This window comes from Caenorhabditis remanei, chromosome I (assembly GCF_010183535.1).
Source record: "Caenorhabditis remanei strain PX506 chromosome I, whole genome shotgun sequence".
NCBI lineage: Eukaryota > Metazoa > Nematoda > Chromadorea > Rhabditida > Rhabditidae > Caenorhabditis > Caenorhabditis remanei.
In genome coordinates this window covers 16,345,848-16,370,318 of record NC_071328.1, presented here as the reverse complement: position 1 = coordinate 16,370,318, position 24,471 = coordinate 16,345,848, and the positions used below count along the sequence as shown (strand labels likewise).

At 40.6% G+C, this 24,471-nt stretch overlaps 4 protein-coding genes across 4 annotated transcripts; 2 read left to right on the top strand and 2 right to left on the bottom strand.

Moving 5' to 3' along the window:
- Window positions 1–284: 284 nt before the first annotated feature.
- Window positions 285–19,491, top strand: GCK72_003453 (uncharacterized protein; the record flags this gene model as incomplete). Its single annotated transcript, XM_053724066.1, has 17 exons — window positions 285–437; window positions 551–644; window positions 1,827–2,085; window positions 2,244–2,433; window positions 2,760–2,991; window positions 3,325–3,989; window positions 6,976–7,186; window positions 7,269–7,328; window positions 7,994–8,974; window positions 9,659–10,109; window positions 11,300–11,918; window positions 12,869–13,518; window positions 14,364–15,174; window positions 16,243–17,235; window positions 17,373–17,535; window positions 18,183–18,709; window positions 19,381–19,491. 17 exons carry the CDS (start codon window positions 285–287, stop codon window positions 19,489–19,491), a joined length of 7,170 nt encoding a protein of 2,389 aa, XP_053592711.1.
- Window positions 19,492–20,202: 711 nt separating this feature from the next.
- On the bottom strand, window positions 20,203–20,490 carry GCK72_003452 (uncharacterized protein; the record flags this gene model as incomplete). Its single annotated transcript, XM_003088486.2, has 1 exon — window positions 20,203–20,490. One exon carries the CDS (start codon window positions 20,488–20,490, stop codon window positions 20,203–20,205), a length of 288 nt encoding a protein of 95 aa, XP_003088534.1.
- A 2,434-nt stretch (window positions 20,491–22,924) lies between these two features.
- On the bottom strand, window positions 22,925–23,318 carry GCK72_003451 (uncharacterized protein; the record flags this gene model as incomplete). Its single annotated transcript, XM_053724065.1, has 2 exons — window positions 22,925–23,172; window positions 23,219–23,318. 2 exons carry the CDS (start codon window positions 23,316–23,318, stop codon window positions 22,925–22,927), a joined length of 348 nt encoding a protein of 115 aa, XP_053592710.1.
- Window positions 22,943–24,064, top strand: GCK72_003450 (uncharacterized protein; the record flags this gene model as incomplete). Its single annotated transcript, XM_053724064.1, has 3 exons — window positions 22,943–23,384; window positions 23,439–23,882; window positions 23,931–24,064. 3 exons carry the CDS (start codon window positions 22,943–22,945, stop codon window positions 24,062–24,064), a joined length of 1,020 nt encoding a protein of 339 aa, XP_053592709.1.
- Window positions 24,065–24,471: the final 407 nt, after the last annotated feature.

The window sequence follows — 24,471 nt, the reverse complement described above, 5'->3', positions numbered from 1 at the left end:
TTCACAGAGTTTCATGATATTTCGACGGTTTTCAGGGTAAAATAACAGCGATTATGCTGATATTTAGCCAAAAATCGCTTAAAACGCCTAAAAAATAACCAATTTACCCATGTTTTACTGAGGCTAACTCACTTCTGTAGTTTGTAGTCCCTTAGCCTCAACAAAACCACTTTCCCACGTTGCGCTCCGCTCATTCCACGTCATTTTTCTCACACTTTCTCTCGTGTTTTTAAAACAATTTTTCATTAAAATTCTTAATTCTTTCAGTAGAAATCCACATAAAAATGTCATCAGCATCGGGTGGTGATGTTCCAGCGGGTCGGGAGAAGGATAGTAAATATCGAGCATACGCGAAAGCCATCGATCAAGCGTTAAAAACATTCGAGACGCCGAACGAGTGGGCTGATTTAATTTCAGCACTCGGGAAGTTGGCCAAGGTTTGAGATTTTCTAGAAATTTCACCTCAAAAATGCCTAAAATCGCTCAAAAAGGGGCGTGGCCTCCGACATGGGCGGTCTTTCCTTTGAAATACCGAAATCCCATTTTCCAGGTCTTTCAATCAAATGCAAAATTCGGCGCAATTCCAAATCGGGTCACTGTCGCCAAACGATTGTCACAATGTCTTCATCCAGCACTTCCAGCGGGTAAATCGTGACTTTTAACTCAAAAAATTGGTGAAAATTGTGTTTTTGGCTGTAAAATCATCAAAAATCCGTATTTTTCGATGTGAAATACCCAAAAATCTCATTTTGCTCACTCAGGCAACTCGATGTTAGTCTAATTAGACAACCGAAGTCTAATTAGACAGAATAGCAATCTAAATACAATCTAGTTAGATTAGCTCGTTTTTAAAGTCTAATTAGACAGTTTTAAAGTCTAAATAGACAGTTTGAAAGTCTAATTAGACTGGGAAGTCTATTTAGATTGTATGTTAGTTGGATTAGACAAAATGCTAGTCTAATTAGACTGTGGGTCAATCTAACTGGGTCGCGTTAGTCTCTAAATTTACTTGAATTAGATTAATATCGAGTTGCCTGAGCATTGTGCTGAGGCTAAGCGACTACAAACTACAAGAATGAGTTAGCCTCAGTAAAAACTCAAAATCAACCGATTTTGTTATTTTGTGTGAATTTTTGAGGGTTTGCTCCATTTTTTGTCTCAAAATCTCTCAAAAATTGGGTTTTAAGCCAGAAAATCATGATAAACCGAATTTTTCGAGTTCCGGATCCGAATTTCTGGCTGAAATAGGAAAAAAACGTTTAAAAAACTGGTGAATAATGGTTGTTTTGCTGTGAAATTGTCAAAAATCCGTCTTTTTCGGTATGAAATACCCAAAAATCAGTTTTAAAACGTTTTCGAAACTCAGTTTGCTGAGGATAACCGACTACAAACTACAAGAATGAGTTAGCCTCAGTAAAAACTCAAAATCGTCGTATTTATGATATTTCTGAAATGATTCTCGTGATTTTTCTATTATTAGTGACTATGTCTTTAAAAATGCAATATTTTAGCCAAAAAATGCTTAAAAACGTCAAAAACGGACAAAATTGCAGCAATTTTAAGTTTTGCTGAGGCTAACTGACTACGAACTACAAAAACAGCTTAGCCTCAGTAAGAACTCAAATTCATTGTATTTATGATGTTTTTGGGTCGTTTTTGATGATTTTTATCTTAAAATGTTCGGAAAATCGCGTTTTTTGTAGATTTCACAGTCATTTTTGCCGTTTTCAAACCAATTTTTATATATTTTCCATAGAAAATAGCGATAAAACTACAAACTACAAATCCCAGTTAGCCTCAATAAACCGCCCGTTTCCTCATTCCAGGTGTCCACCTGAAAGCTCTCGAAACGTATCGAATAATCTTCGAGATTCTGGGTCCATCGAAACTTCCCGAATGTCTTTATCTCTTCGCCGTCGGCCTATTTCCACTAATGGATCACTGCGGAATCAAAGTGAAATCCGAGTTATTCGCCATATTTGAAAACTATTTGGTACCACTCGGAGCCAATTTACGTCCCGCTCTTCCCGGTTTCCTCGGCGGTGTATTGTTGGCGTTGGAGGAGGGAACCGAGTTTCATGAGAGGTTTGTAAAGGATGGCGGGGTGCCGTTGACGCGTTTTTAGCTTGAAATTGCTGAAAATCGCTGAAAATCCGCCTAGATAACAGGCGCGTTTTTCAAATAAAAAGGTTCACAAACGCGCCAAATTCGCGCCAACCACATCATCTCTTCTCCATTTTCAGATCGGTCATTCTCCTGGATCGAGTCTGTGAGAAAGTTGGTCCCAGAGCATTCTACGCATGTCTATGGCAAGCCATTCTCGGATCGCCGCCAGTTCGACTACCCGCAATGATTTATGTGAATGCGAAATTTGATAAATTGAAGAGTTTTGACGATCAGATACATCTTGTTGGAGATCATGTTAATCATATGGTGAGTTTTTCCTCGAAAATTCGTCAAAAACTGACCAAATTCGAGCATTTTCAAGTTTTGCTGAGGCTAACTGACTACAAACTACAAAAATGAGTTAGCGTCAGTTAAAATTTGTTTTTCTAATCATTTTCCACAAGAAACCCGCTTAAACAGTCAAAAAACTACAAAATTAGAGCATTTTCAAGTTTTTCTGTAGTTTGTAGTCACTGACTCAGTAAGCCTCAGCAAACTCTAAAAGTCGATTTTTGCAGTTTATCATTAAAAAATCGGTTTTTTCTCAAGATTTTTGTTAAAAATTAACCAATTTTTGAGCCATTTCTTTCCAGGTGGCAGCTCTGTGTGCAGTCGCCGATGACACGGGATCTCCACTGGTTCAGAGATATCTTCTCGATTTCTTGGTTTCCGCATTCCCATTGGACAGTACTAATCTAACAGACGAAGACTTTGTACAACTACTCAGACGATGCCTTTTTGTCGTTCTTAGAAGAGATATGTCACTGAATCGACGATTATACACGTGGCTTATTAATCGAAGTGGAGAGACGAGAGGCGTTTCGGGTATGTTTGAATTTTTCAGCATTTTTCATGCTGAATAAGTGAAAAATCTCTAAAAATCCTTCAAAAACTGACCAAATGCGAGCATTTTTCAAGTTTTGCTGAGGCTAACTGACTTCTGTAGTTTGTAGTCACTGACTCAGTTAGCCTCAGCAAACTCCAGAAGTCGATTTTTGCAGTTTTTTCAAAATTTTTGTTGAAAATTCCAACTTTTGAGCAATTTTTCCAGGTAGCAGTTTTATGTAAATAAATTAAAATAAAGTTTTAACCTGAAATAATTAATTTTTCAGTCGAAAATGTGTGAAAAGTTCCATCCAAAAATTTCAAAAATTCCAGGATTATCCCTTGGCGGTCCAGACGACGGAATCGAGTTATCATTTTTCAAGGAACGAGTACTTGGTCTCGTCCATGGAGCACTCGAACAATATCTCTCATTGGATATGATTGAAACTCCATTCGCAAATCATCAACAATCGATTTGGGGAGATCGGAAAGAGGCGGAGCAAGTACAATTCGCCGAGGTTCGAGTCTGTCGGCTTCTCCTATATCTACAGGATCGGGCAGACATTGGTCGGACGATTCTCGAGACAGTTTTCTCGGATTTTTTGAAAAAATCCGCTGAATTTCATCAAAATTCTGCTGAAAAGTTGAAAAATCGACGAAAATCAAAGGAAAAAGTGAAGAATTTGAGAAAACCCGGCGATCGAGAAGGTCTGTATCTGGATCTGAACTCGGTGTGCTCCACATCGAATCGAGAGGATGACGTCACTTCCACGACGTCTTCTGGAATTCAGAATTCCACGAATTCGAATTCTGGAGCCGTCGTGATTCCAGATGAGGAAGACGTGATTCAGACGAGACGTGTCGATGAGTTATCGAAGACGTTCAATATGCTTCTCAACTCATTGGAACCCGGTTTCTTATGGACTTTTCTAGGGGAATGGTATCAGAAGATTGTGGAGAATAAAGAGTTCGGAAGACAGATTCATGATTTTTCGCAGGTAGGGAAAATTAGGGATTTTCTGTCAAAAATCATGTAAAATCTATGAAAAACACGATTTTACGAGCAATTTGAGTTGAAAATCGTCGAAAATAACCCAAAAATCTTTACTATTAACAAACGCAAACGGCTGTATGTTTGTTTGTCTGTCGCCGATCCTACCGCCTTTCCTACTGGACCGATTTTCTTCGAATTTAGACCAAAAGATCAGAAATTTTCTCTTAATGATGCCCGAACTTTTCTTTTTTCAAAAATATCAAATTTGACGTCTTCTGGAGACGATGCCGATTTTAACAGTAGAAAGCGTGTAGAGAAGGTGTGTCCCGACAGGGTGGTAGAAACTCAAAACTACTGACTCGGTGTTTCTTGACTGCGTTCTCGAGAGCGCCCAGGTCGCGCGTATTTGGTGTAGCGGTCTACGCAGATGACACTCACCCATGGGGTAGTGAGTTCGTTCCCGTCAGGTTGGAAAAGTTTTTTTGTTTTTTGTTTTTATAAGAACATAGACAGCCAGTATACGGAGGTTGTAAATAACTTTGTTATAGTCGAGATCTTTACTATTAACAAAAGCAAACGGCTGTATGTTTGTCTGTCGCCGATCCTACCGCCTTTCCTACTGGACCGATTTTCTTCGAATTTAGACCAAAAGATCAGAAATTTTCTCTTAATGATGCCCGTCTTTTTCTTTTTTTTTAATTCTCAAAATCACGTCTTCTGGATCAAAAAAACTGAATTTCAAGCCATATTTGAAGAGAGAGAAGGGGGAGGCGGTCGGCAAAACCCGTGAAACAGAGCTGTGCGGAAGTAAAATTTTTTGAAAAGGAAGAAGGAAGAAGGAAGAAGGAAGTGAAATTTTCAAAAAGGAAGAAGGAAAAAGGAAGAAGGAAATAACTTTTCCAAAAGGGAAGAAGGAAGAAGGAAGAAAAAAGTGAAAAAAGCCCGGAAGAAGGAAGAAGGAAGTCGAAGGAAGGAATTCCGCACAGCTCTGCCGTGAAACGTCGGCTGCTCGCTTTCCTCTTCACAGAGCGGCGCCTCTTCAGTTGCGCATGGATAAAAGCGAACGCGCCGACCGTCCGATCTGGCAAATTAAGCGACGTTGACTACAGTTAGTTGGTTCGACTCCAGACTCCAAAGAAAAGCGGTTAAATGTAACTTTAACATTTTCTCTTTGTGGCCAGTGCCGTCCGTTTTCGGATTGATTCACGTCATAAAAAGTTATGGACCGTTTTCTAAAAAATGACAACGTGAAGGGTTTTTTGTTATCATCGGATTCAGAAAAACTAGAGGAATCCAAACGTGTCGTCCGTTTCCGGGTAATTCACTGTAACACCCAGTAGGGTGGTGTTGAGAAGGAGGTTTAGTCGCCATTAAGCGACGTGAATCATACAAATACGGGTAGTTTTCTGGAGACAGCTAAAAGGGGATTGTGGATATGAGTCCACATGTTTAAAAGTATTAATAGCCAATCTGGCTAGCATTTACCTTCTTCTTCATACCACGGTTTTAGCTCCGCCTACTTTACCGTGTAAGAATACAGTGAAAAGCGGAAGTTGCGTGAAGTCCAGACATGGGGCCATGTAAATCCCATTCTTCTGAACTGCTGATAACTATCATTTTCCTATTCCCTTCATGGCGTCACTATCCCCAACAACTAATACTGTTCCTGCTGACAATTTAGTGGATGATTATGGTGCTGTTTCTCCTGTTTCCGGTGAAGGCGTGCTCCATCGCTCATAATCAGAAGGGAGATTGAAGCTCGAAGGAGTTGATGGGATACAGGACATTCAACTCATGACACAGGAGTGGGTGAAAAAAAACGACAAAAAGAAGGCGTCGGGCTGAATTTTTGCATATCGACTAATCTTTTGGTCCGCTACAAGGCCGCCTGAAGAAGCGAAATGGACGGGGATTGAGGAAGAGATGATGACACAGGAGTCAGTGTGGAAACGAGATAATAAAAACGCATAACCTCGCTTTAGAGAGAAAGAGAGAGATCAATTTTTACTGGCTTCAGAAAAATAAAGCTGCTGATTCAAATCGCATGGTAGTCAAACGAAAAGCTGAGAGTCAGGATGACAAAAAATTGGGGTTGAAAATCATGGCAACTGATATAGCAGTCCGACGATCTCTTCCCAGGCTGCCATACGATCAGAAAAGCCCGATGATGTAACGGAGAGAAGAAAGGAGCTCTCACTTTAACAGAAGGATGGATCAAATTTGCTCATATTGAGAGGGGCTATACTTCAAAGCTAAGTTCGAATTTCAAATGGCGAAGGTCGGTGCGTTCAAGAGCCCGATCTGTCAAGTTAGGCAACGTTGACTGTAGTCATATGGATCAAACAAATGTTGGGACGTTGTTGGGACAATATTTTTTCTTATATTCAGATATAGAAAAAAGAGGATTTGAAACGTGTCGTCCGTTTCCGGATTAATTACGATCCACTGTAAAAACCTAGAAGGGTGGTGTTGAGAAGGAGGTTTAGTCGCCGTGAGGCGACGTGAACCGACTGGTATCATAAATACGACGATTTTCAGTTTTTACTGAGGCTAACTGACTACAAACTACAAAAATCGCTTAGCCTCAACAAAAATTAACGAAATACGCATATTTTACTGAGGCTAAGCTGTTTTTGTAGTTTGTAGTCTGTTAGCCTCAGCAAAACTTAAAATTGCTGTAATTTTGCCAGTTTTTGAGGAGTTTTTGGGCTAAAATAGTGAATTTTTAATGACATAATCACGAAAATAGAAAAAATCACGAGAATCATTAAAAAAAAATCATAAATACGGCAATTTTGAGTTTTTACTGAGACTAAGCTCTCTTTGTAGTTTGTAGTCAGTTAGCCTCGGCAAGAAGAGCCAATTTGAATAAAATAAGCAATTTTAAGCTAAATTTGACGAAAATTCAGAATATTTTTCGATTATTTTCAGTTGAAAACCTATCTAGTGGATTACAAACTACAACTTTTTCTCACATTCCTCATTTTCAGGTCGTCTCGATTTGTCTGGAAATATCGAATGTGGACAGTGACTCAGCCATCCGTACGCAACATTTGCCACGTCTTCTGGAGACAGTACTCAATGGATTGTCGAATAAGACACTTCTCTCGTCGTGTGATCAGAATGATCTCCTCCAATTGTATACCGTATGCCAGAAACTTCTCGAAATCAGCACCGCTCATCCACAGTCGCCGATTGAAGGTATGCGACAGACTACAGACTACACACTTTTTTACCCTCACCAATATTTTTTGGTTTCTCCTAACCCTTCTTATTCTTTTAGTAGACGAAATCGCCGAGGACTCGTTGTCGCTGAGCCAGGAAGTCACCGCTATCGAGCATGGTTCGGTTTTACGTTTCTTACAGACTACAAACTACAAACATTGAGTTAGCCTCAGAAAATGGGCGGAGTTTACACCAGGGGTTTTCAGTTTCTTCCAGAAATGGGCTCCGTTTTAAGCCGTAAAAATGGTAAAATAATTATTTTTCTAATGGGCGTGGCCTGCAAGTGGGCGGAGCCTAAGTTGTTTTTCATGCAAAAATGTGAAATTAATCAGTTTTTAATCCATTTATCAATGTTTTTGAGTTAAAACTTTGTTCATTATTGCCAAAAACTCAATATTTTCCTCCAAAGGGCCAGACAAAGAAGTGGGCGGAGCCTATCTTATCTTTTTTGTAAAAAGTCGAAATTTTTAGTTTTAGTGGGTAAAAATACGAATTTAGGGAACAAAATCTATATTTTTTCTATTTTTCTGACTCAAAACTTTTAATATTTTCCACCAAATTACTAGACAGAAAAGTGGGCGGAGCCTATCTTTTCTTTTTTTGAAAAAAGTCAAAATTTTCAGTTTTTATGGCAAAAAGTACGAGTTTAGAGGACAAAACCTGTTTCAGACCACTGAAAATCTTCATTTTTGCTATTTTGAAGCCAAAAATTCCCTTAAAAGCTTAGTAATTTGCTGAAAATTATGACATATTTAGTTTCAAACCCGCAATCTTTTCTTTCAGAACGAAGCCAAACGGACGCATGCCTGACTCAATGTGTATCCGCTCTCTCGTCGATTTTCGAGATTTACACAACACGTCGTGATCCCCAACTGATTCCCCTCATCGATGCCTCCACCGCTCTTCTCAACGCCTTCTTAGAAGTTCCAATCTACTATTTGGGATTCGATATTGTCGATAATCCAGATGACGTGTCTTCTCATTCAGAAGTACAACCATGGCTGAAAAACATGTTGAAAGTGATCGACGGACCTGGATGGTTACGAGAGATGAGATCTGGAAATGAGATATGTTCGGATGTCTCTGCGAGAGCCTCCCTGCTCGAATTACTCTGTAAAATCTATGTGAAATCAGTGTCAGTTCTCCAGCAACACGAAGAGGCCGCCCATCGTCCACACGATGATTTCTACGATGAGATGACGCATGTTCTGTTGAAACCATTGCTCGGCAAACGAGATGTTCAATTTATTGAACAGGGAAAGGTGTTTGGGACTTGTGGAGAAGCCGTCTGGCTTGGTATTGCTTCTCGGAAATTCTGTTGTGAGCAGCAGCGTCTCGCACGTCTTCTGGTGGAACTTCACTCTCGGAGACCCCAGGAAGCGAGTAGTGACGTTGAAAGTATTGTTGTGCAGGCACTAACATCTACAGATGATATGATTTGTACGGAAGCCGCCCGAACATTCCACCGTGTTTGGGTTCTCACAAGGAATCTGGAGGAAGGGGGCGGAGCCTATCGGAAACCGTTCAATCGGGCGGTGATGATACTTTTGGGAGTGTTGGCTGATGAGAGTGTGTCGAAGACGAGGACGGAGCTGAAGGCGGCGGCGTCTGCGTGGTTTCAAGACTGTTCGAAGCATCATGATCTACCGAAAATTGTACAAATGTTGTCGACGATGTTGATGAATCCGGTGACTGCGAGAATATCGATTCAGTATATTAGACAGGAGACGAAGATGACACAAGAGGAGTGTGCGGCGATTCCGGGTACGGGGATTTGAGAGATGAAAATGCTTAGAAATAGCTGAAAATGAGCATTTTGAGTTAAAAATCGTCAAAAACAACCCAAAAATAGCATAAATCCGATGAATTTGAGTTTTGAGGCTAACTGACTACAAACTACAAAATCCGCTTCGCCTCTGCAAAACTTACCGAGAGATGATTTTCTGGCTTAAAACCCAATTTTTGAGACATTTTGAGACGAAATTTGCTGAAAATCGTCGAAAAATCACACAAAACCAAGATTTTCTTACAGTTTTGCTCAAAAAATCCATATTTCCAGCCGAAAACTATAAAAATCGGTTGATATAGAGTTTTGCTGAGGTTAAGCAGTTTTTGTAGTTTGTAGTCAGTTAGCCTCAGTAAGGTTTGTTGAGGCTATCTGACTACAAACTACAAAAATCGCTTAGCCTCAACAAAATCAATATGCAGTTTTACTGAGGCTAAGATGTCCTTGTAGTTTGTAGTCTCTTAGCCTCAGCATGTTAAGCCAATTTGAATAAAATGAGCAATTTTCGAGTATTTTCAGTAGGAAAAACTATCTGAACTGTGTAGTTTGTAGTCACTAGAACACCGAGGAATCTCAAAAGCTAACAGACTACAAACTACAACTTTTAGGACATCTGGACACCCCAGACACACACCAATCACATCTATCTTCTTTTATTCCAGCCAACGTCTCTGCGGTGACTCTGATGACAATCGACGGAAAACAACGTCTCTACCACGTCACCAATCAACCCGCCCTCTCCACGAATTCCACGTCACTAGACTCCGCCTCCTCTGAATCCACGTGGATAACCGAAGTACGCAATCGACTTCTCCGAGCCTCAGCAGGCGAAGAATCTGGAGATTCTGGAGCCGCCGGTGGTGGAGGAGCGTCGGGAATCATTCGACCACCGTCACCTGAGAATACAGATGTCCTCCCAGCATTCGATGATGACACTGACTCGTTGGACACCCTATCGATGGGAAATGAATCACCGGAAGACGTTGTCAAGGATATTCTGGCGATTCTCGTTGACGAGGTGTGTCAAGAGTATGAGGATGAGGATTTGGAGAGAGAACGACTCCGGGCGGTACTCATGATGAATGATGTTGAACCGGCGGGAGCCAGTTTTAGGTAAGCACTGGAAATGCTTGAAAATCCCGGGATTTTGAGTCAAAAGGTTTTGAAAATGACTGAAATTGCTCCAAAAACCGGTATTTTATAGTTAAAGTAGCCGAAATCGAGTCGAAATCGCCAAATTTCGAGCCGAAAATCACCAGAATCAACTCAGAATTGATGAATTTCACTGAGGCTAACTAGAAAGTGTAGTTTGTAGTCAGTTAGCCTCAGCAAAACATTCGAAAATTAGAGTTTCTGAACAAATTTCGCTCCAACATTCGTTAATTTTCAGCGTTTTGATCGATTTTTCGACTTATAATCTCTCAGATGAGTCCAAAGGTCTCAAAAATGGCCTAAATTGAGCCAGAAATACTAGAAAAAGGCGAAAATCCGAAACTTTAAGGTTGAAATAGCTGAAATTGAGTCCGAAAACGCTAAAAATCTCGAAATTTCGAGCCCAAAACCATCAGAATCAACTCAGAATTGATGAATTTTGCTGAGGCTAACTGAGAATTGTAGTTTGTAGTCAGTTAGCCTCAGCAAAGTTTGGAGGTCTATTTTGATCGGATTCTGGTGTTTTTTGACTTGAAATAAGATGAAAATGAACATTTTGACTGATTTTTTGCTCAAATTTTAGTTTTTAACAGGAAATTGTCATTTTTGACATAAAATTCAATGATTTGAATTCAAATTTCATCTGAATTGGCCGAAAATTTGCGGAATTTTGAGCCCAAAATTACCAGAATCAGTTCAGAAATGATGAATTTTGCTGAGGCTAACTGGAAAGTGTAGTTTGTAGTCAGTTAGCCTCAGCAAACTTTCTATCCTCTTCGATGAGGCTAAAGGTCTTAAAAATGGCTGAAGTTGTGCCAGAAACACTAGAAAATCCGAAAATCCGAAAGTTTAAGATTGAAAAATAGTTGAAATTGAGACCGAAAACGCTAAAAATCTCGAAATTTTGGGTTGAAAATCACCAGTTTTTTTTTGCTGAGGCTAACTGGAAAGTGTAGTTTGTAGTCAGTTAGCCTCAGTAAAGTTTGAAGGTCTATTTTGATCGGATTCTGGTGTTTTTCGACTTGAAATAAGACGAAAATGAACATTTTTGACTGGTTTTTCGCTCAAATTTCAGACGATAGTGGGCGTGGCTTGGGCCTGTCCTAAAATCCCATTTTCTCACTACAAACTCATATTTTCTGAAATTCCAGCCTCCCCAACGACGACTCTGAATCCTCGGAAAAACCGGCTCCAATCTGTCCGGATTCGATCGTTCAACGTGTCAAAAAGGGTCACCGACGACAGGATTCTCTACAAGAATCAATATTCAACATGACCGAAAAAGACCTCTGCGCATTCGACACTTCTGAAATCTTCCGTCCGTCAACTGAATCGACACGTGGCGGCACAAATGGAACGTCTTCAAAGGAAACGAGAGATACAATCTTGCCTGGAACAGTCTCATCTGCATCATCGACGTCTTCTACCACCGGAACGTCTTCACTATTCGAAGAGATGCACACACACATGCTATTGTATGGAGAGAGTGGAAAAGTGGTCGATTTGGCGAGGGCGGAGACTGCCTTCAGAATTCTCACGGCACTTTTGGCGCCACGTGGAGCCACGGGGAATCGAATGCTCCTCAATTGTCTTGTATCGTCTGGAACGACTTCTGGAGCGACGACGTCATCGGAATCCACGGCGGAGCACTCGTTGGTGGAATTGATGCAACGACATGTTAGAGCGATTCTTGGACAACACTTTTGGTCGGCACCCGCGTCGGATGAGGAGAAACATAAGCATATCACGTTGTTGGAATTGTTGATTACGGTAAGAATTAGTGTGGAAAATTAGCTGAAAATCATTCAAAAACTCTGAAATTTTAAGCCAAAAATCGCTTAAATCGGCTCAGAAACTCTAATTTTCTATTTTTTACTGAGGCTAACTGACTACAAACTACAATTTTAAGTTAGCCTCAGCAAAACAAGCGTTTTCTGGCTTAAACCCCAATTTTTGCGAGATTTTGAGACGAAAATTGTTGAAAATCATCGAAAAATCTCACATTTTTCCCTAAAAATCAATATTTTCAGCCAAAAACAGTCAAAAATGACTCCTCGAAATGTTCAAAAACTATCAAAGCCGATTTTGCTGAGGCAAAACAGTTTTTGTAGTTTGTAGTCAGTTAGCCTCAGTTAAGTTTGTTGAGGTTAACTGACTACAAACTACAAAATCCGTTTAGCCTCAGCGAAACTAGGAAATGTTCAGATTTCGATCAGAAATTCGGATCCGGAACTCGAAAAATTTGGTTTACTAAGATTTTCTGGTTTAAAACCCAATTTTTGAGAGATTTTGAGACGAAACTTGTTGAAAATCATCGAAAAATCAGTTTCTTAGCACTATTTTGGCCTAAAAATCCATATTTTCAGCCAGAAACAGTCGGAAATTACTCGAAATACTCAAAAAACTAACAAAATTGGTTTTACTGAGGCTAAACAGTTTTTGTAGTTTGTAGTCAGTTAGCCTCAATAAAATTTGTTGAGGCTAACTGACTACAAACTACAAAATCCGCTTAGCCTCAGAAAAACTCAATATCAACCGGTTTTGATATTTTTTGAGCATTTCGTGTCATTTCTGACTGTTTTTGGCTGAAAATACGGATTGGTGTGATTTTTGACGGTTTTCAACAATCTTCGTTTGTTTTAGCTCGTTTTTTTCCAATTTTCCATTAAAACCTTGCTATTCATCCCTAGACTACAAACTACAACTCTATCCGTTTTCAGATCTCCCTCCACTTCCTCCGTTCCTATTTCCTCAACTCTCCCATCTCTCCAGTCACTGAATCCGACCTGGCTTCCCTCTGGAAATGTAAAATCTCTGCGTTGGAATTCCTGTGTGAACTATTCCGAGAGCTATCAGCAATGCTCAACGAGCACGAATCGAAACAATTCGTTCAGTTCGTTCAGACGATTCTGAATCGATCGAAACTCCAGAAATGTCTTCTTCATCTCTTATTAACGGCTGTAGATCACAATCCAGAGAATTCAGGAATCCGTGGAACCGGTCCGTTATCAGTATCGATTAGTAAATTCAATGAGGGTCTACTCGGAGAATCTCGACGACTGTCACCTCTTCTCGCTGCGTATCATCGGAGTCTTTTGACGTTCACATCGCATGCCATCCGACTGGAATGTGATATCAAACGGGGATTTACGAGCTTCTCGGATGCATCGTCCACTCATAGATATTCTATCATACAATCTGTTATCAATCAATCATTTAATAGTCGAACATCCAGTCGATTGGATAATCATGCGTCGACTGTTGAGCTCCGAGCGTTTTTATTGATTTTGTTGAATGCGTTGAAGAAACAACCGCATCGACACGAGATGTGGCTACAGTTTGTGGTGCAGATTTTGCCATGGGTGGAGAGGTAAGAAGGATTTTGAGTCAAAAATGATGAAGAATGGACTGAAATTGACAAAATTGAGCTGAAAATCACTGAAAAAGAGGAAAATCCGTCCAAAAACCATCAAAATCTATCGAAAACTCGCTTTTGCTGAGGCCAACTGACTACAAACTACAAATCTCAGTTAGCCTCAACAAAAATCGGAAGTGACGTAACTTTATCAGTTTTTATCATTTTCAGAGGTTTTTTTTGTGGAAAATGATTGGGAATACAAAAATTTAGAAATTTTACATCATTTGAACTAAAAATCAGAGAAATCCGTCAAAAATTCGTCGAATTACAGGCATTTAAAGTTTTGCTGAGGCTAACTGACTACAAACTACAAATCTTAGTTAGCCTCAGTAAGCTCGAAAATGCAGTTTTTATGCATTTTTGCCGATTTCTAGCTTTTCTTAATGGTTTTTCAAACGAAAATAGTAAATCTAACACCAAATTTCCAAAAGTTTTACTGAAAATTTGAAATTCTTAGTCAAATCGCTCAAAAAGTGGGCGGAGCATCTGATTTTCCGGTTTTCCGTTAGAAAAATGACATTTTCAATTAAAAAACCAGAATTTTTCTCCTGAAATATGTTCGGAACCCGTAAAAATCATCAGAAACTGCAAAATCCAATTTTTGCTGAGGCTAACTGACTACAAACTACAATTCTCACTTAGCCTCAGTAAACTCATAGTTACGATTTTTGATGAATTTTTGATGAATCTTTGCTGATTTTTAGCTTTTTAAAACTGTTTTTTGTTGGTTTTCAGCTGAAAATAGTAAATTCAGCACCAAAACTCCAGAAAAATTGAAAACAACCTTCTTTTTCCAGATCTCTAGCGACAATCGTGTGCCGTGTCGTCGAACAACTATGTAAAAATATGGAGAACGCGATGAGTGTCGCCTACGAGAATCCACCGACGTCAGACGTCGTCGTCGACAGTCCCGGAGAGATAAGAGACGAACCGGACAGCTATCCGGCCAACTATCTAGCAATGACACTCGAATCTCTCACGACTTTAGTCCATTTCTGTGTAATTGATAGTGTTCCGATGGCCACGACGTCAACAGCACCTGGAGCTCCTGGCTCCACGACGACGTCTTCTGGAGCTCCTGGAGCACCAGTCGGAGAGGGTCAGACACCGACGTCATCTACATCGATGGTTGGCCACGCGATGTCAGTGATACCGGGATCGAAAGTGGCGACGGAATTGTTCTCGCAACTGGGAAAAGTGTTCTCGATGAGTGGAGATTCTGGAGGAGTCATCTCGAAAATGGATTCAGGCAGACAACATGGAAATGGGTGGAGACAGGCGCAGTCGGATATGTTGACGTCACTTCCACACTCTCTTGCTACCGTATGCAATGTTTGGACGGTGGTGCGGAGGGGACAGTCACCCCTGGTTCCCATCGGTACGAATAGTCAGTTGAGACGGCTGGTGCTCCAACTACTCTCTCCAATTGCTCAACACCATAAGCACGCGTTCCTGACGTCACTGGCACTGGTCTGGTTGACACGAAGCACCGCGAAGCCTACTGTAACACTGAGGAAACAGGATCCGGATCGGGCGACGTTTGACTACTCGTCGGCTCAATTGGATATCACCAATTTGTTACTCTCGTTGCAAGTTATCCCGTTTGAGGTAGGGAACGCGCCAAAAGCACCCCAGACAGACATACAGTTTCAAGAAAACGCGCCAAAGTTACGCCAGATATGAAATTTCAGTTCGACGATAAAAAGGGTAAAAACGCGTCAACGACACGCCAGTCAGCTGAAATTGGGCTCGGAAACTCATTTTTGTCTCAAAAATCACACTAAACATTCAATTTTTGAGGTTCAAAATTTGAGCCGGAAATTCACTCTGAAACAGAAATTCTCACATTTCGATCCCAAAACCGGATTTCTGTGAAGAAATGACTCAAAAACCATCAAAATCGGTTTTTGCTGAGGCTAAACAGTTTTTGTAGTTTGTAGTCCGTTAGCCTCAGTAAAGTTTGTTGAAGTTAACTGACTACAAACTACAAATATCAGTTAGCCTCAGCGAAACTAGGATTTCTGGTTTGATTCCTCATTTTTGAAAGATTTTGAGACGAAAATTGTTGAAAATCACACATTTCGCTCTTAAAATCCATATTTTCAGCCAAAAACAGTCATAAATGACTCAAAATGCTCAAAAACTATCGAAATTAGTTTTTGCTGAGGCTAAACAGTTTTTGTAGTTTGTAGTCAGTTAGCCTCAGTAAAACTTGTTGAAAATTATAAAAAAAATCGTCTGTTTTTGGTTTTTTTCGTTATCAAAATCGCTCAAAATAGTGTTTTGCCATGTGAAATCATCAAAAACATCGATGTTCAGCACGATTTTGAGCTCAAAACCGATTTTGTTGAGGCTAACAAACTACAAACTACAAAAATACCTTTTTTCTTAGCACTATTTTGCCCTAAAAATCCATATTTTCACCCAGAAACAGTCGGAAATTACTCGAAATACTCAAAAAACTAACAAAATTGGTTTTACTGAGGCTAAGCTGTTTTTGTAGTTTGTAGTTTGTAGTCTCTTAGCCTCAGTAAAGTTTGTTGAGGCTAGCTAACTACAAACTACAAAATCCGTTTTACCTCGTTTTTTTTTCCGATTTTTCTATTGTCCTAGACTACAAATAAGAGTTTTGGAATGAAAAACTCATTTTTTAGATCCAAAATTTCAAATTTCCAGGATCTAATCACATCGGTGAACTCGACCCTCCGCGAAGCATCATTCAAAGCCAACAAAGTGGGCATTACGACGATCGACAAGGCCAATTTCCCCACCGAAGAACCCCTCCTTGAGTTGGTCCACTCATGTGTCTCAGCCGTTCTTCAAACTCAACTTCGTCTCTGTTGGAGTTCCCTCCTTTCCCTCTTCTCCGACGCTCCACTATCCGCTTTATCCGCTCGTGCCGTCTTCCTTCTCTTCGTTATTCTCAGTGACTTTGTAAAGTGTGTGGGCGGAGCCTATATAGTTGAGGATAAGGCAATGTATCGAAATGTTCAAGAAGTTTGCTCCCGGCTCGCCGAAGCTGTCAACGCGATTGTCGGATGGCAACTGGAGACGACGACGTGGTTGAAGAGGACGCTAGTTGTGAAGCAAGATCATCATGGATCATCCATCCGATCGGTTGATCAGAGTCCTGTAGTGGAATCGGCAACGAATCTGGCGTCGGGCATTGATTCGACACGGAATTCCACTCTGAGTCTTATCAAACCGACGGGCAGCTCGACGGCGTCGAGTATCACCACCAACGAGGGGAAGCCTGATAAGAAGAGCTCATCGAATTTGAGAGCATCTATCAAGGATACGAATAACAATCGAAGAGACCCCGCCCACAGTACGCAGGCGTTGTTCTTGTTGGCTGAGAGGCTCACGGATCTTCTTGACTCGGTGAGCAAATCGGATGAGAAGGATAAAGTGTTGCCGACGTTACAAGCTGTTTGGGCCAATGTGGTGCCCTATTTGAAGGCGAAAAATGCACGGAACGCTCGTTTCTTTTTGGCAAGCTCGCAGTTATTGGCATCAATGTCATCGTACTCGTATATGCGGCCTGTTTGGAAGAAGACCACTTTAGATTTACTTTTGGATTCTGGATTCTTTAAAATGGATCACGCCGCGTTGAGACAGTGGTTGGTGGTGACGGATCATTTGATGACACATGATAGGACTAGTTTTAAGGTAAGGGGGCGGGGCTTAGAGGGCGGAGGGTGGGCGGGGTTTGGAGGGAAATGGGCGGGGCTTGGAGGGGGAAATGGGCGGGGCTTGGAGGGAGAATGGGCGGAGCAAAATGTTTGAATCTAATCTCAAAATTCCAGGACCTGCTGAAAAGTATATCGTACTCACCGAACGCCTCGTTCTCGATTATGACGTCAAAAGAGCAAGAATACGAAGCGCGTGCTCAGGCACTCAAACGACTCACTTTTGTGGTGTTTGGAAGTCAACTGGATCAGTATCATGGACAGATGAATGATATTCAAGGTGAAAATTGGCGAAATTTTGGTCCAAAAACCGTCAAAAACTCGCATTTGTTGAGGCTAACTGACTACAAACTACAAATCTCACTTAGCCTCAGCACACTCGAAAATGCTATTTTTGATGGTTTTTTGCCGATTTTTAGCCGTTTTTAATTGTTTTTCAGTCGAAAATAGTAAATTTAGCACCAGAATTTTAGATTTTTACTGAAAATTCGATATTCTTAGTCAAATCGCTCAAAAAGTGGGCGGAGAATTTGATTTTCCGATTTTTAGTTAGAAAAATGACGTTTTTACTTCAAAAAACGGAATTCCCATCTTGAGGACCGTTAGAAATCATCAGAATTTGAGAAATCCATTTTTTGTTGAGGCTAACTGACTACAAACTACAAAAGTGAGTTAGCCTCAGCACACTCGAAAATGATGTTTTTGATGAATCTTTTCCTATTTTTAGCCTTTAAAATGTGTTTTTTATTGTTTTCAGCCGAATGTAATCATCAGAAACTGCGAAAACCAACTTTCGCTGAGGCTAACTGATAATTGTAGTTTGTAGTCTTAGCCTCAGTGAAGTTTATTGAGGGTAACTGACTACTCAGTAAAAACCTCAAAATCATCAGTTTTTCCAAGAATTTTCATTAATTTCCCCATTTCCAGAACGCCTCTCCGACAACCTTCGTGTCTCCCAATCGCCTGTCATCCGTTCGGCCGTCTTCCTCTGCGTCCGTGTCCTTCTCCTCCGACTCCGCCCCCACAGTCTAATCGGCGTTTGGCCAATCATGGTGACAGAACTTGTTCACGCCCTCTCTCAACTCGAATCTCAACTCCAAAGCGGGGAACAAGAGGCCACTGGCTCCTCATCCGACCAATGGATGCAGCTGTACGTGGCTGCGTGTAAACTTCTCGAGACTCTCTGCACTCTCCCAGCCGGATATCTCTCTCACTTTCAAATGTTTCATTGGGCGTTCGTCTCGTCGGTGTCGGCGGATAAAACCGAGATTTTCAAGCCGTTCGCCGAGAGAATCAATGATTTATTAGCCAAGAAATATGGGGAATTGACGCCCGAAACGATGAGTAATCATACCGCCTCGTTGGCTGGTGTCAAGATACTCACTTCTTTCGAAGAGCTCCGCCCATTCTTCTATACACTCGCGAATTTGAATAAATCTGTGCCAGAGAGTAATGTGAGTTGCAGAAATGTTAATTTTGTTAGCGAAAAAATCGTCAATTTTTAGCTTTTTTGTCATCAAAATCGCTCAAAACCGATTTTGCTGAGGCTAACTGACTATACGAACTACAAAAATCGCTTAGCCTCAACAAAAATCACCGAAATGCGCTGTTTAAGAGATTTTTAGTGAATAAACCGAAAAATCGGTAAAAATTGAGTTATTTTAAGACTAACTGGCTACAAACTACAAGGATTAGTTAGCCTCAACAAAGATTTTTAAAAAACACTGTTTGTTTGTTGAGGCTAACTCATTTTTATAGTTTGTATTCAGTTAGCCTCAGCAAAATCCCACGACATTGTACTTTGACTAATTTTTGATGACTTTTTCTAATTTTCGAATTTAAAATTATGAAAATTCTAACCGTATTGCGATTTTCTATGTTTTTGAGCTTAAAAATTTGGAAAAAAACTGAAATTTCGGGAAAAAAAACAATAACTTCACTGAGGCTAACTCATTTTTGTAGTTTGTAGTCAGTTAGCCTCGGCAACGCTGTGCTTTAATGCAATTATTGCATTATGCAATAAAAACGCAAATGATCAGGTTTTGATAGATTTTTGGTATTTTCGGATCAAATTAATGCTCTCAAATTACGAAAGTGGGCGTGGCTTAATCCCAATTTCTTCCAGAACACTCTCCGCGACGCGCATGCTCTCTCCGGAAGTTTGACCTACAAGAATGCGGTCGCCCGTCTCGAATCGGCACTCTACGTGGATTTCTCGGAGCACTTGCAATTCTAGAAATATTCACTTTTATTCTTCTTTTTTTCACCCCCGATTTTTCAAATAAGTATATACATATTTAATGCTTTAAAACGTCCCCCCACAGTTTTGTACATATCTCCGCCCCCTTTTTATTGCTCTCGGTAGAGCGCACTTTCCTCCTCCCACACACCGCCTGTGATACAAAACGATGATTCTTTTGCCCCCGCCCCCTCTCTTTCCCCCATTTATAACCGTTTTATTTATAATTATTCCCTTTAGCCTCCTGGGTGCAATTCGATTATTTTTCAGCTGATTTCCGAGTGTTTTTTTTCGTTTTATTTGTGGTTTTTATTGATGTATTAGACCTCTTTTCCCCCATTCGCTTCTCATATTTATGATTATAAACACACGGTTCTTCTCCTAATTTTGGGTAATTAGGTAAGGCTTTAACACTGAACACTCGCAATCGTCTCTTCCGGACAGATAAACAAGGTTTTTGGCTGAAAATGTATACTTTTAGTTTCAAAAAGAAGATTTCTGTCGCGAAATTCTTATTATAGTCTGAAAATCACCTTTTTAGTTAGGAAAATACCTCCTTTTTGAGCGATTTTTACCTCGATCGTCTTCTCGTCGTCCCTTTTTCAGTGAAATCTGAAATCGAGGCGATTAAAAACACAATTTATACACGTACTTCTCTATTAAAATCAAGTAAAAAACAGCCTAAATTTCAGAAAAACCACAATAAAATTATAAATCTCCTTTTCTTCCGCGAAACCTTGATCGCATATCGACCAACGAGCGTTTACAATCGGTGAAGTTCTGCAAGACGGCGAAACATTTGTCGGGAACACTTCCATCGTGTGCATCGATACATTCTTTGGCGGAACGGGCGTCCACTTGAACACAATGCGAATTCTTTATGCACTTTTTGAGCGCTTGACGGAGACGATCACACGAGATTCCCGTCTTTTTCAGCTCGTTGAATTCGTCATCCTCGAATTGTTGAGATTGCGAGTGAGCCGTGATTCCGGCCATTTTTGTGGGGAGGTGGGGGCTGAAATATTGAGATTTGGGTGGGAATATGAAGAAATTGACGGAAAAATAAGGAAAGTGACACGAAAATCGTAGAAAATGAAGAGAAATTAGATTTTAAAAGCTGGGAATTGAGAAAAAGGACATAAAGGCGGCTGAAAATTGATGAGAGTGACTTAAAAATCGATAAGAGGAAGCGGAAAACCGGGTAATTGAGTCCATTCAATGAAAAAGCATGGAAAAGTGCCGTCAGATAGGTAAAAATGGCTTTTGGACGCTGAAAATCATAAATCTGGTTGAAAAACGTGAACAATTTAGATTGAAAATCGTCAAAAAAGAGTTTTGTGTCCGTTTCCACCAAAATATAACAGACAATTGCTGAAAATAATGGAAAAATGCAGAGAAAAGTCTGAAAACTGAGTTTTGAGGAGGCTGAAATATTGAGATTCGGGTATGAAATGGGAGAAATTGACGAAAAAAGGAGGAAAGTGACACGAAAATCGCAGAAAATAAGTATAAAAAGTTAGGAATCGATGAAAAATGACAGAAAGGAGGCTGAAAATTTGAAATTTGAATAAAACAAGGAGGAATGACGAAAACAAGACGAAATTCGTACTTCTAGAGGCTGAAAATTGATGAGAATTACTCAAAATCGACAAGAAACAGTGGAAAAACCGGGTATTTGAGTGTAAACATGAGAAAGAGCCGTCAGATAGCCCAAAATGACTGAAACTTGAAAACTGGGTGCTGAAAATCATATATCGGGTTGAGAAACGTGAAAAATCGAGGTTGAAAATCATCAAGACCAATACATATAGCACCCGACTACTGGAAATAATGGAAAAATGCAGAGAAAAGTATGAAAACTGAATTTTGAGCGAAAACAAGGCGAGAAAGGGCTAAAAATTAGCAGAAACCCGACAAAATAACTTCAAAAATGTGATTTTCAATCAAAAAAACATGAAATAGCGCCAGAAATTAACGAAGAACACTGAAAAAATGAAGTACGGCGGGAAAACAACGAGAAGAAGGCGGGAAACGAGAGACGCTGTTTTTGCACTGCTGGCAGCAAGAGACGCAGACAGTTGACGGAGAAAAGAGAGAGAAAGAACCCTTAAAACTACAAGAAAAGGAAAAAGAACACAGCGCCGGTGCGAAATACGTTGATTCTGCTGATAATTCTGTCCTGAAATACAGAAAACTCATCAGCAATTTCTTGAAATTCCCTTTTTGAGAAAAATTACCGAAAAAATCGAGAGATGATGAAAATAACGATTATTTGGAGAAAAACTCGATAACTTTGAACTAAAAATGGAATAAAATGCATCAAATTGCTTCGTATAACCTTAATTCTCATTGAAAATCTTTCAGAAGTGAGCTTTAGCCTGAAAAACAAACCAAACATGTTGCCCGGCCGATTCACACCGATTCTGACTGGTTTTTCATATTTTATTAAGAAATTTTGAGCTGAAAATACAGAAAATTAGCTCTGAAGTTATATTTTACCAAGAAAAACTTCGAGAAATCACCGAAACTTTACTTTTTTCCGAGAAAAAAAAAATTAATTTGAAAAATTCAAATTCATGTCGATTTACGGAGCTGGCACGTTGCCAAGGCGTAGGCGTTCGTTTCGAGACCCGGATGCGCCTTTAATTACGCTGAAATCCGCGGCGCCCGGGTTTATTTTTTGGGCCTCCGTGTTGTTTTTTTCGCCGTTTTGTCGATTTTAGGCCGATTTTTCTCGTTTTTCTTGCGTTTTCAGCATAAAAATCATGTTTTTTGACGATAATTCAGGTTATTTCGCTTAGTTGTCAGGTGGAATCTGTCGGAAATGTGTTATTTTTGCTCGAGAATTTTTTTTAAATCTAAAATTTATTTTTGGTGAAAAAATCAACTTATTCTTGTTTCAGATCTATCGTATTAGCCTAGTTTTTATAGTATCAGTAGGAGTTTTAGTTAGAATTGAGAAAATTAGGGCGATGGATGCAAAATTTATGAAAAAAGGCCGTTGCCTCCATTTGTTTGTCCCCTCTCCGTGGTGATCCTGGCATACATGAGAGAAGGAATGCAAGCGCGCCCCGCCGGGCAGAATCGATAATGATGACTGCGGCGTTGCGCCAGGCGCCTTTCGAATGAGTTTTAGCTTTCTTACGATACATACATTCGATTTTCAGTATTTTTAATAGATCGAAATAGATTTTTTCTTGTCGGAGCATCGAATATAATCAATTCTTAACTTTTTCCAACTGAATTTGGCCGTTTTGAATGAAATTTGCTTGGTTTTCGCGTGTTAATAGGATTTATGCATGCTTTGTTAGCGACCCGAGGTTTTCATCGATTTTTCAGCTTTCTTTTCTCATTTTTCGCCTCTTTTCTCTTGTATTGACAATATTCTCTCAATATTTCGCAATCCTAGTGTATATCATGCCTAACTTCTCTATTTTTGCAGGTAATCATGTCGAATCAAACTCCGTACATCGGAAGCAAGATCAGTCTGATCTCCAAGTTGGACATCCGCTACGAGGGAATCCTCTACACCGTCGACACCAACGACTCGACGATCGCTTTGGCCAAGGTTCGCTCGTTCGGAACCGAGAAGCGCCCGACCGCCAACCCAGTCGCCGCTCGTGATGATGTCTACGAATACATCATCTTCAAGGCAAGCGACATCAAGGATTTGATTGTCTGCGACACCCCGAAGATGGCCAACATTGGTGGAGGACTCCCTTACGATCCAGCCATAATCTCTGTCTCCTCCCGGTCCGCTCCAGCATCGAACAGCGACGGAGCTCCAGCCGCGTCCGCTGGCTCATCGAGAGCAGGAACACCATCCCGCAACAGCCCATTGGCTCACATCGTGAACCAACAACGGCCAGGACGTGGAGGATACCAACAAAGTGAGTTTAACATGAATTATAATTCTGATTGGGAATTATGTATTTAATTTCCAGACTTCCAAGCCAACCGTGGGTTCAACAACTACCGCGGAGGATTCGGAGGTGGCTACAACAACCAAAGAGGACACAACAACTATGGAGTCCCAAGAGTCAACCACCGCGAGAAGCTGAAGTTCGAGTCGGACTTCGACTTCGAAAAGGCCAACGAGAAGTTCCAAGAGGCACTCACCGACACCCTCGAGAAGCTGACGATCGAGGAGAAGGAGCAGCCAGTGGTTGAGGAGAAGAAGGACGCCGCCTTCTACGACAAGAAGACGTCATTCTTCGACAACATCAGCTGCGAATCCTTGGAGAAGGCCGAAGGAAAGACTGGACGACCGGACTGGAAGAAGGAGCGGGAGACGAACCAGGAGACGTTCGGACACAACGCAGTCCGTTCGTTGAACTACCGTCGTGGATTCGGAGGACGTGGACGCGGTGGAAACCGTGGATATCAAGGTAATCACTTCAGTTTATAAATTCTTCCAACAATTTGTGTATTTTCAGGATACAACAATGGATATCAAAACCGTGGTGGTTACAACAATGGAGGATATCGTCCAAACAACGGAGGATACCGTCGTGGTGGCTATGTCCCACGCGACCAGCAGAACAACAGCTCCGCCGTCGTTGAACAATAATCCCCTCGTACCACCATAACATTGTTCTCCTTTCCATTCAAACACATCCCATCTTAGACGTTTGTTAATTTATTATGTAAGTGAAATTCCATCCGACCCCCGCCTTTCAACTATATTATCCCTGTCCCACTCTCTCAACCCATTGGCGTGTTAACCCAACCCGTTAATTATTTGGAAATCTCGTACAATTCAATGCGGGCCTTCTGTTATTTTGTAATAATTATTGCGCATCCACACATCTCTCTCTCCCGTCCAAATTCCCCTTGTTCTTTGTCTCCCAGGCCCCTTTTCCTCACACTATAATAGTGATTTGCCCTTTCCCTCCCCCTTTCTAAGTTCTAGCTTGTGAATTTTAAAGCATGTCGTTTTGTTGTCCTGAGTTTGTCATTTTAATAAAAATTGCGATG